This window comes from Budorcas taxicolor, chromosome 1 (genome assembly GCF_023091745.1).
Source record: "Budorcas taxicolor isolate Tak-1 chromosome 1, Takin1.1, whole genome shotgun sequence".
Lineage (NCBI taxonomy): Eukaryota > Metazoa > Chordata > Mammalia > Artiodactyla > Bovidae > Budorcas > Budorcas taxicolor.
The window spans coordinates 23121388-23133693 of record NC_068910.1 but is presented as its reverse complement, the minus strand read 5'-3'; the positions used below and the strand labels follow the sequence as shown (position 1 = coordinate 23133693).

Sequence of the window (12306 nt, the reverse complement as noted above, 5' to 3'; positions counted from 1 at the left end):
AACTTTGCTAAACACCTGAATCATTGTAAATCAATTATACTACAATTTAATTAATAAATAATAAAAAGAAAGCATAGAATCTCCACTCTGGTTATATACCCAACAGAAATGAGTACACTAAGATCACCAAAAAAAGCAACACAAGTATTTAAAGCAACTTATTCATAATTCATATATATACATACACACACATACATATATGTATGTATATTTAGTTTGGGGCTTCCCAGGTGGCTCAGTGGTAAAGAATCCACCTGCCAATGCAAGAGATGCAGGTTTGATTCCTGGGTTGGCAGGATCCCCTGGAGAAGGAAATGGCAACCCACTCTAGTATTCCTGCCTGGGGAATACCACGGACAGAGGAGCCTGGCGGGCTACAGTCAATAGTGTCACAAGAGAGTTGGACATGACTTTGCGACTAAAATAACATGTTTAGCTTTAGTAGATATTGCTTCCCAGTGGCACTCGTGATAAAGAACCTAACTGCCAGTGCACCAGACTGAAGAGATGTGGGTTCGATCCCTGGGTCGGAAAGGTCTCCTGGAGAAGGAAATGGCAACCCATTCCAGTATTCTTGCCTGGGAATCCCAGGGACGGAGGAGCCTGGCGTGCTACAGTCCTTGGGGTTGCAAAGAGTCGGCCGTGACTGAGCACACACACAGATACTGCTAAGTGGTGTTTCACAGTGCTCATGACATTAGTTTTGTGAGGGGAGAGAAAGTCATTGGCCCCAGTAGGTGGGGAGAAATAATCAGTGGCAGGGGTTATAATGGGCCAGTGCAATTCAAAGACATGTCGCCTGTGACCAGAAACGACAGAATCGCTATTCTTTTTCATTGATAATAATCAAGAAATGCTGAGATTTTGCCACCTGGTCCATTCTTAAACTGCTTTTTTTTTAGAAAGAGTGCTATTTTTAAATGGACAAAATGGAAGTTACTGAAGTCAAGAATCTCCTCCTACCTTCAAATTGCTTTTAGTCTCAGTGATGGTAGTGACTGCACATCAGGATTGCAGGGCTCCTGCTGTTCGGGAGCATTAGGATCACTGCTTGCCCCCAGCCCCACCCCAGAGTCCCACTGACATCTCTGACTGCTAGGTGTCCATTTGGAATCTTGGAACAGCCATCTACTAAACAGCCTGAGAGGATAAATATCCCTCTGTCTACTTCCAGGGAGTCAGTTGGTTTTCAAGATATCTGGGATAGAGGCCAAGGGTCAGCAGGCAGACCAGGAAATCACTGGAAGCTAAAGGTGAAAGTGAGGTGGTCCAGTACTATGGGACTCGGCTGTAGGTTCAGTGTTGCTAGGAAGTACTTGGGCATGGCCCTGCCTCTGACTCTTAAAGGTTCTTTGTCCAGAGAACGTATAGATCATCATTAGAACCAAAGAGGTGCTTGAAGCACTTTGGAAAGTGAAATTCTGAACAGAGGAAACATTGTAAAAAAGATACACGGATAGGCTCCTAAGTAATTTTGATGAAACTTTGGAGGCATGACTAGTCAAAAAGAAAAAAAAAAATGCTTTTTAACCAGGTGCCCCCTCTAGGTGGACGCTGGCCCACTGTGGAGTGGGGAGAGCCCTCCCTTGCTCATACTTTCTGAGCAAGCTTTTGTGCAGAGTACAACTGTGCAAAGGTTTACAGCAACCCTGGTTAGATGACGGTTTCGGTGACCCATGGCGACGGAATCCTCATCGCTGCACATTTGTATTAACCTCCGTGAACCTCTCCTCTGTCTCCCTCAGGCCTCTCCGCGGATGGTGGCGCCAAGCGCCAGGAGCACCTCTCTCGGTTTTCCATGCCAGATCTCAGCAAAGACTCTGGGATGAATGTGTCCGAGAAGCTGAGCAACATGGGCACGCTGAACTCGTCCATGCAGTTCCGCAGCGCCGAGTCGGTTCGCAGCCTGCTGTCCGCCCAGCAGTACCAGGAGATGGAGGGCAACCTCCACCCGCTCAGCACCCCGATCAGGTACAGAGACCTGCAGGCGCACGGAAGGATGCATCAGAGCTTTGATTTCGATGGAGGGATGGCGGGCAGCAAGCTGCCGGGGGCAGAGGGCGTGAGGATCCAGCCCATGAGTGAGCGCACACGGAGGAGAGCCAGTTCGCGCGACGACAACCGCCGCTTCCGGCCCCACCGGTCTCGGCGATCACGACGCTCTCGCTCAGACAACGCCCTCCACCTGGCCGGCGAGCGTGAGGCCCTCTCTCAGTTAAAGGAGAGACCCCCCCTGAGAGCCAGGGAGGACTATGATCAGTTCGTGCGCCAGCGGAGCTTCCAGGAGAGCCTGGGCCAGGGGTCCCGGCGGGACCTGTATGGCCGGTGCCCCCGGACCGTGTCGGACCTGGCTCTGCAGAATGCCTTTGGGGAGCGCTGGGGCCCCTACTTCGCTGAGTACGATTGGTGTTCCACCTGTTCCTCCTCCTCCGAGTCTGACAACGAGGGCTATTTCCTAGGAGAACCCATCCCCCAGCCCGCCCACCTGCGATATGTCACCAGTGATGAGTTACTGCACAAATACAGCTCCTACGGCCTCCCCAAGTCTTCCACGCTAGGTGGCAGGGGACAGTTGCACAGCAGGAAAAGACAGAAGAGCAAAAACTGTATCATTTCTTAATCCAATGGGGGGTCAGGGAGTGGGGGAAGATGGGAACTAAGAATGTAGATTCAGAAACTTGCACTGTTGGAAATTTTAAAGCGCTTTGGGGGGGGGGGGGGTGGTTCCAGGGAGAGATGAGAGGAGCTCTCCCTTGATGGAGGCAAGGTTACCTATTGATTCCATAGGTAGTCACAGTTCTTGGCATGTTGAACATTATTTGCACATTTCACTTTGGAAACGCCGTAGGCTCAACGGAGGCCAGGGTTGGTCACCTCTTTCTCTGACCGTCTGTGTTGAGTTGCCACTGGCAAAATGGCAAAATTGTTTCCTGCTCGCTTATATATATATACATACACACACACACACACACATATATATATATATATATATAGCCTCTCTGGTTTTCTTCCTTTTAGGACCCTTTTTCCAGTAAGTAATTTGTTTATTAGCCAGGACCCCACACTAAGTTATTTACATGTCCATTGTAAATGCAATGTAAATGAGAGTTCTGATAAAATATTTTTGTATTTTGTAATATCAAAGGAATTTCTATATCGTAGGACTCAGTGGAGCCTTGCATGCACGTCTAGCATTGTCTTTTGAGTAGTATTACAGGGTGGTCCAGGACCACTTTTTTTTTTTCTTTTTTTCTATACAAATTTGTTACATGTCAGTGAGACCTTTTTCAAAGGATTTTATTCAATTTGGCTTTTTGTGGCTAAAAAATATAATCATAAATTACCTGTTACACCCAAAGCATTTTATGCTCCATCCATCGTAAGGAGCCATCCTTAAGTCTGCTCCCACCCTCAGTAGAATCTCTTCTCTACAAAGTGATAGTAATTTTTTTTTTAATTTATAATTGCCAACGTAACTTCTGCCAATTAGAAAAACCAACCAGTGTCAGTCGCGTTCTGTGAGAAATGCCATCCCCGCTGGAAACACTGACGTTGCTCACCATTGATCTGTCCTGTGGGGAAAACAAAAGTGACTGTGAGTGGTGCCGTTGTGTGATGTCAGCATGACATTGTTTTGAGTGTGGCATTATTTCCTGGTGCTTGTTTCCTGGATTGTATTATCCGCTTTCCTTTACCAAGGCAGACAGAACAGCTGCCTTAGCCTGACAACCGGTTGTCCTCAGCGCAAATGAACTTCAGCTTTGGGAAATTCAGGCCAGAAAGGTTCGGAGGGACTCTGGGAGTGACGGTGCTTTCTAGGTCGTAGGTCATACGTGGAGATGGAGGGCCGCTTCCACCCGCTCAGCACTCATGTCAGGTACACAGACCTGCAGGCGTGGAAGGATGCATCAAAGCTTTGACTTCGAGGGGATGGCAGGCAGCAAGCTGCCGGGGCCGAAGGGCACAAGAATCCAGCCCACAGATCAAGGGCAGAGGCTGAAGGGGAATATGAAGGAAAGTCAGAGCAAAGAAGAACTTCCAGAAATGAAGTATAGGAGAGGTGAGAACCACCTTTGGACACCTTCTGGTGCTGGTGGAAAACAAAACAAAACCCAGTTTAACTCATTCTATAACCGGAGTATCTGGGTTGCCTAGAAAGATTGAGCCGCTCAGGAGATTTTGTGTAATGGTTCTGGAAAACAGATGTTGCTGAAAGAGGTTTCCGTTTTGAACTTTGGGGACCGTCGGTCAGATAGAAAATGAGCTCACAAGTGAGTGTGCTTAAAGAAGACATTTAACGGTTGTGTTGTTTATAGTAAAATAAAACCTCCTACCTAGCTTCGGTTACAAGTGAAGCGCTTGCTTTAACTTCCATTCTCCTCCTTCCCTTCATGGATTGTGGATGAAATAATCCATTGGGGGACCCACCTGTAGTGAGATGTACTGTCAGTGTGGTGTACAGTGTATCTCAGTGGCCATCTGCCATGGTGAGGTGAGCGTGGTCTCTTTTCAGTATAGTAGTTAATATTTTCTAGTGTTTTTTTATGCAGAGGATGTGGAAAGTGGCTTTTTAGACACCATCCCACATGGGTCTGGGGAAGGAAGGCTGTAAAGGATGTGGAAGTGGCACTCCATTCAGGATGTATTAAAATAATTTGCTTTTCAGGTATTTATATGCCATTTGTCATTGTCACTGATGTTTTTGAAAAAAGCGATGCAAATGTTGGTTGTGGCTGTTTTCCGCATGCTTTCTTCATATCTAAATGCTTCATTAATTATCCAAGCCTCTGGAGAATTAACTCTATTAAGTTTGTATAGTGAGTTTGTAAACTGCTTGGCAAACTGATAAAGACATAATGTATACCACCACGCTACCAACGTGGCAGGTTTCTGGTAGAAACCGGGCGAGTCGCATTTGGAGTTCTAAGTTTCTGGATTGATGAGAATAGAAAGGCATTTTGGAAAAAGAGAGACAAAAAGTAGATTATTTAACTTAGCAAATAACTGAAAATAATGTCTGTCTTCCGTGGCCTGGAATCCGAGGAAAGAAATTCTCCTAGTAAATGTTGTTTTCTTAATCTGTCCTTTTTAGAGTACCTCTTAACATTTCCCCAGTGAGGCTTTGACCACCATCAGCAGAAAGAAGAAAGTGCCCTAGACATTGGCAACTGAGCAGTATGCAAAGGGATGAGAGGAATAAGCAGTTTCAGATCTAGCCACCCAGGGAACATCCATCAGCTGAACTGGTCAGAGCTGGAGGTGTGGTGAGATACAAGCCTCAGGGTCAGACAGTCGAAAAAGCAAGATCACCTCCATCTTGTCCACCACTGCAGACGCCTCCTCCCCACCCCAGACGCAGCCAGGCACCCTGTGGAGATTGCTGGTAGAGGCCAGGTAAATCCTCATCGCAAGGATGGAACCTCCAAGGGAATGCCTGAGAGAGGGCAGGTCGTCACTGTGTTGGGAATTCTGCCTCTTAGTGATAACTTACACCTAACATCCCAGAATCCCATTCCCCAAAATTCAGCATGTTCCTTTCTGAGGCCGGATCTGATCCTTACGTGATCATCACCAGGAGCTCTTACTTAGTCAAGCTTTCCTCCACACCTGAGGCTTGCAGTCATCTCTTCTTAGACCATCATTTCACCTTTAATAGACTGTGTTTAAAAAAGTATATCTTTTCCCTGTTTATTTTCTTCTCTCATGCTTTGGTTTGGTTTTTCTTCCTACCTCTCCTCATATTGATCTTCTTATCTTTTGGATAAAACCACACTTTAGCATTCATTTCATTTCCTGTTGCTGCTCAGTTCATTGGCAACAGAACTGGCCCTTTCCCAAGTTAGAAATCGTGACAGTTTTCTGAATGGCACTGCCAGTGCCTATCAACCTTGATACTATGAGCAAGTTTCTTAGCAGGCTGGTGGCATTCAGGTAGCCTTCCATCTGTCATAGCATTCTGGGATTTCTACCAAGTGTGAAGGTAAGTGAGGTCAGGGAAACCAAAAACATACTTCTCAGTTTTTGCCAATGTTCAAGGGTGGGGGTGGTTTTTAGAGTTGATTGTTTGACCCTGTCCACCTATATTCACCTTCTGTCCACCCTCCGCCAGCCCCACAAACAAGCGGTTTGTCATTTCTCATATGGAAACTGAGGCTAGCTCTTTTTCTTCCCCTTGTCCCATTCTATAGGATGTTTCTTCAATACAACAAGGTTATATTTTCCTCTTCTGCAATAGCTTTCTGCTTCTTGGGTACCACTAGCCATTGTTGAGTTCAGGTGGGGCTGTCTCTGCCATACCAATAATGTGGGCAGATAGAACCAGGGTACCCTTTCAGAGAACATGGATGCAGCCTCAGAAATCTTTGCAACACTTTAGCCAGCCAGGACCAGTTGATCCGAATGGATTTGCTTTGTCTGATAACAAATCTTACTTGTGAACTGATTCTTCCTTGTGTTTCTACCCTGGACTCTTTTGCCATTTTCCCAAAACAGTTCACCAGCTATTCAGGAAGCATCATCCATAAATCACTGTGCGATGCCAATCCCTGTGCCCCTGTATTGCAGATGCTAAAGGAGGCTGACTTCTTTAGACTAAAAAAAAATCTCTTTGGCCTCCTTTTCCATTTTTGGATTCTTGGCCAGTTATAAGCAATCTGTGTTTGCCATTTTGCAGAGGTAAGATAAGAGTCCGTCCTATTCTTTTCTAGTCCCACCTTCTAATAAAGAACACAAATACTTAAATTCCAAGGAGAAGTGCTCTTTGCATATTTCTCTCTAACAGAAACCAGATGCTAATGCGTAAGAAGGAGGATCTATCTTTGACAAAGGAAAGTGGACCTTGAAATCAGTCATCTGAGGATTTCATGCCAGAAGGGTTGCTATCAGCAACTGTTTAGCACCTTCAGGGCTTTGAAAAGGACTCTGCGGACAGCATTCCAGGTACAGAACTCAGCCAAGCCTCCTCTGCCAATCTTGAAGGCAGTTCCAGATTGCTGCCTCTTGAGGTACGTTTCTTAAAGCGTGAGAGACGTGGAAATGAAGAGAATTTTGTCTTGCTTCCAGTGGTCAGTCCCTTTGGCGGCTCAGCAGACACCAGAGCCTGTTTGTCTAACCACTCGGAAGTAGTCATCAAGGTTAGAGTTAAAAAAAGATTGCAATCCTTTTCCATTTTCTCAAAATAGAAGTCCCTTCAATACTCCCAGAAAGTGTGAATTACTGTTGGGGGCTATATTAGTTTATAAGCTTACTTCCTGCTTATAACTTTCCCCAGACTAGCTTTTCCCAACAGGAATCTAACATTGTGTTAGAAATTACTTCTGTGGTTTAGATACAGAATCCATGAGGGGGTAGGGAGAGTGTCTTATTCTATCCTGAGAGTTTTGAGATGTCCCTCACCCTACCAAGTATTTGGCCATTGATATTCCATAGGTCACTGACCAGGCCTTTTTAAATGTTTCAGAGATAATTACTCAAGCCTTTCTAGTTAATTTCCATGTTTCTCCGTAAAGTATTTGGTTCTATCCTGGACCCTGACTTCGCATTCTAAGGCCTGTGGGTCCTCCTTTTTCCCTAGCAGATGAGGACCTCAGCAGTTCTCCTGTTCCTAAACGCATTCTTTCCTGTACAGGATCATTTTGTCCACTTCTGCTTTAATTCCAAGCGCGTAAACAAAACCTCAAAGGGCCTGAGAAGGTAAGGCACACCAGAGTCTGTGTTGTGTGTTGGGTGTCAAGCTATTTGTGAAGAAGGTCTGCAGTGGACCTTTGGTGTGGGCTCTGCCAGAGACTGTTGTGAACACTTTGCTTGAGATCCGTGCCCTGTGAAATGGATATGATGTTTTACTGATGTCTGTAATACATTTGTAAACTTCCAATAAAATTTGAATAAAAGAAATGTTGCCGTTCTTCTCAGTCTTCCATTACTTTCTAGGCTTTTGGAAGTCTTTGCCTTTGAGCATCTCAGCAAAAGAATAGAGAAGCTGCAGATGTCAGGAGAGGTGAGATTTGCTATGAACCTGATTGTTCAGATCAGGATTTCTCAACCTGGGCACTATCTCCATTTTGGTCCAGTCCATTCTTTGTGGCATAGAACCATCCTGTGTATAGTAGGATGTTTAACAATATTGCTGACCTCTACTTATAAGATGCCAGTAGCACCCTGCCCCAAGTTGTGACAACTAAAAATGTTTGCTCACATCACACCCATTAGGGTATTTTTTTAAAAACGAAGAAGGAAAAAGAAAACAACAAGTATGGGCATGGATGGGGAGAAACCAGAACACTTTTGCACTATTGGTAAAAATATAAATCAGTGCATCTTCTGTGGAAACAGTATGGGACTTCCTCAAAAAAATAAAAAAACAGAACTACCATATGATCCGGCTATTCTGCTCCTGGGTATATACCCAAAATAATTGAAAACTGGGCTTCAAAGAGATAATTAGTACACCCGTGTTGATAGCATTATTCACAATAGCTAAAAGAGGCAACCCAGATGTCCGCTGATGATGAATGGATAAGCTAAATGTGATCCAAACATACAATGAATTGTTCTTCATCCTTTGAAAGGAAGAAAATTATGACACATGCTGCAACATGGATAAACTTGAGGACCCTAAGCTGGGTGAAATAAGTCAGTCACAAAACGATGTTTCTAATTCTGCCTTTATAAGCTACCTACAGTAGTTATATTCACAGGCACAAAGTGAAAAGGTGGTTGCCTGGAGCTGATAAGAGCTCATGGGAAGACCTTTGAGTATACATTTTCTCTTTCCAAGATGAGAATTCTGGAGATTTGTTGTAGAGCAATGCAAGTGTACTTACTGCTAAACTGTACGTTCAGCAGCGGCACATTTTATGTTATCTTTATTTTACCATGATTGAAAAAAAAAATCTCCACCCTTAGCTGAGTGTCCCCTGAGGACAGAAAGCGCTGCTGGTTGAGAACTACCAGTTAAAATGCTTTGTACCTTCTTAGTATCTTCATTCCTTGAGGATTCTTGAAACTGACTTCAACCCTGGGCCACACAGTTAATTTTCACTTATTAGCAGGAATTGAAAACAGCAGATGGCTGAAAATATTTGTATTTGCTTCTAAGCAAATAATAAGTGGATTGTGTGAAGAGTTCTATGCATGGCTGTTTTCTGGTTAGGATGCTATTAATAGTCTGGGAGCCAAGACCAAAGCAGCATGTAAATTAGATTTCCCATGTCTGATTCACAACATTTGGGAGCTGCTGGATACTGCAATATTGTTTATTCATTCACTCAGCAAATGTTATTGAGAACCTGCTCTGTGCTGGGCACTTAGAAAACAGCAGTATATACAAAGCAAAGATCCCTATCCTAAAGAAGTTTGCGAACTTGACTTTCTACTAGATGAGAAATCTGGAACAGTAAGTAGTCCCACCCACGCTAAGCATGATGACTTGGGAACTGCAGATGGGAGTTACTGTAAGCCCTTCTGAGAGCCCTTGGATGAAGGCTTTAGAGATGGCAGTGACTGTGTTAGTTTTGCTTACACACCCTCCTGGGGAGCATGCCCATCAGGCAACCATGGTTTCGCTACATGAGCCCCCTCTTCCTATGCCTCAACAAAACGATAGGAATCAAGAACGGCAGCCAACCCATAATCTGTAAGTGACCTAGCACGACGTCGTAAAGTGGACCAGTCAGCTTCTCTTAAGGTAAATTAAGAAATTCCGTGTAAATTGGCACAGCCCCTATGGAATACAGTATGGAGGTTCCTCAAAAAACTAAAAATATAGTTGCCATATGATCCTACAATCCCATTCCTGGGCATATACCTGGAGAATATTGTAATTTGAAAAGACAGATGCTCTGCAGCGTTCATTGCAGCACTGTTTATGATAGCCAAGACTTGAAACCAACCTAAATGTCCATGGGCAGAGGAATGGCTAAAGAAGTTATAGTATACACTGCTATAAAATGGATAACCAACTGTGTGGCACATGCACCTACTCTATAGCTCATGGAACTCTGCTCAAGGTTATGTGGCAGCCTGGATGGGAAGAGAGTTTGGGGGATAACGGATAAGTGTATATGTATCACTGAGTCCCTTCACTGTTCACCTGAAGCTATCACAACATTGTTGATTGGCTATACTCCACTACAAAATAAACAGTTAAAAAAAAGAAACTGTGGTGACAATACACAAATCATAATCAAATTTTGCTACTAAAGAAAATTACAATAATGCAATTTTTAAAGGTGTGGTATCTATATAGAATAAAATATTACTCAGCCATAAGAAAGAGTGAAATAACGTCATTTGCAGCAACATGGATGGACCCAGAGATTATCATACTAAGTGAAGTAATTTAGACAAAGACAAATACCATCTAATATCACATGTGGAATCTAAACTATGACACCAACGAACTTACCTATGAAACAGACTCATCGACGTGGAGAGCAGACTTGTGGTTGCCAAGACGGAGGGCAAGATGGAGGGAGGATGGATTGGGAGTTTGGGATAGGGAGATAAAAGCTATCATATATAGAATGGATGAACAACAAGGTCCTATTGCATAGCACAGGAAAATATATTTAGTATCCTATAATAAAACATAATGAAAAAATATGAAAAATGATGTGTGTGCGTATATATATACAAATATATATATACATGTATGTATGTGTAACCAAATCACTGTCTGTACAGAAAGGAACACAACATTGTGAATCAACTATACTGCAATAAAATGAAAACAAAAATTCCAGGAACCAGTGGAGGTGAAGCTAAGAGAATGTGTCGGGAGAGTGGGCTAGTGGAGTCAGGTCAGTGCACATCACGATAAAATGAAGGATGAGGAAGGAGAAGATGAGGAAAGCAGACGAAGATGCGGAAGGCAGAAGCTCCAGCTGAGAACAGGTCCAAGAGCCAAGGTGGACACGAGCACAGAGATGTGAAACGACCCCGAGGAACTGGTCCCGCGACTCCCTCACCTCCACACAGATGCCAGTTCCTTTCTTGGAGGTGCTGCTCTAGGGTTACTGCAGGATTTTGGCCCTTCACACACTCCCTCTGTTTGTGTATTGTTGCATTACATATCTGCACAAGCTGCTCTTTGCACTGAAGTGTTCCTTGCAACCCTAATTCAGCCATGAAGGATGAATTCTGAATGCCAGCTGCAACACCTTTCGTTTTGCCCCACTCCTCTTTTGTTTTCAGTCCCATCTCAACCACTTGCTAGCTGTGTCATCTTGGGAAATGTCCGCATCCTCTCTGTTGTCTCAGGTTTTATCTAACAAACGTGAGCATAGTGGGACTGTCGTTTGGGTTTATTGGAATAATGCACGTGAAGCTCTTGGCACTGTGTCTGCCATTGTAAGAGCTTGAAATATGTTAGTGGCGGTGGTGGTGGTGGTTAGTGCTGCCGCTATTTTTACTACTATTATCCCACCCAAAGAGAAAGGATGGCAGAAACTGGATATCATTAGTATCTTGTCTGAGAGTGTTCATTGTCTTCTAATGTAAGCATTTAATAGGTGCTGCTATTATTATTATTATCAGACACCCCAGAAAGGCCTGAATCTTGACAATAGTTAAGAAATGCCTGCAGAGTTAATAATGCAAGTCTCCCACAGAGGTTCTGATTCAGTGGATCTGGGGTCGAACCCCAGAGTCTGCTTTTAAAAGCTGCACTGGGTCTTCATTGCTGTGTGAAGGCTTTCTCTAGTTGTGGTGAGCAGACTTCTCATCGTGGAGCGTGAGCTCTAGGTGCACAGGCTCAGTAGTTGTGTTGTTCATTCGCTAAGTCATGTCCAACTCTTTGTGACCCCATGTACTGCAGCACACCAGGCTCCTTTGTTCTCCACTATCTCCCAGAGTGTATTCAAAATCATATCCATTGAATCAATGATGCTACCTAACCATCTTATGCTCTGCTGCCCCAGTAGTTGGGATGCAAGGGCTTGGTGGCTCTGTGACATGTGCAATCTCCTGGACCAGGAATTGAACCTGAGTCCCCTGCGTTGACAGATGGGTTCTTAACCACTGACCCAGCAGGGAAATCCCAGAATCTGCTCCTTCAGCATGACCCTCCATTTCAGTCTGATGTAGCTAGGAACAGGTCTCCCAAGCCCACCCACTCCTAAAGAAGCTGAGTCACAAGCCCTTTGCTCAGGATGGGGAGATCTGAGCCTGGAGTTGAGAATCCAGTTTTGAAGGCTCTCAGGTATATTCACTCTTGCCTAGGAGTGACAGTCTTCAAACAAAGAAATTTAGTTCAACTGACTTTACTTTTTCTCAGAGGTATATATCACTGTATATCAAAGAGATACA

The 12306-nt window shown here is 44.3% G+C and overlaps 1 protein-coding gene across 1 annotated transcript in view; it reads left to right on the top strand.

Annotated features, from left to right (window-relative positions):
* The window catches only part of PRICKLE2 (prickle planar cell polarity protein 2), a 348061-nt gene extending 345441 nt beyond the window's left edge, over positions 1 to 2620 (top strand). Inside the window, exon 9 of the mRNA XM_052645998.1 lies at positions 1746 to 2620. Within this exon, the coding sequence (XP_052501958.1) occupies positions 1746 to 2620 (875 nt within the window). The remainder of the gene's footprint in view (positions 1 to 1745) is intronic.
* Positions 2621 to 12306: the final 9686 nt, after the last annotated feature.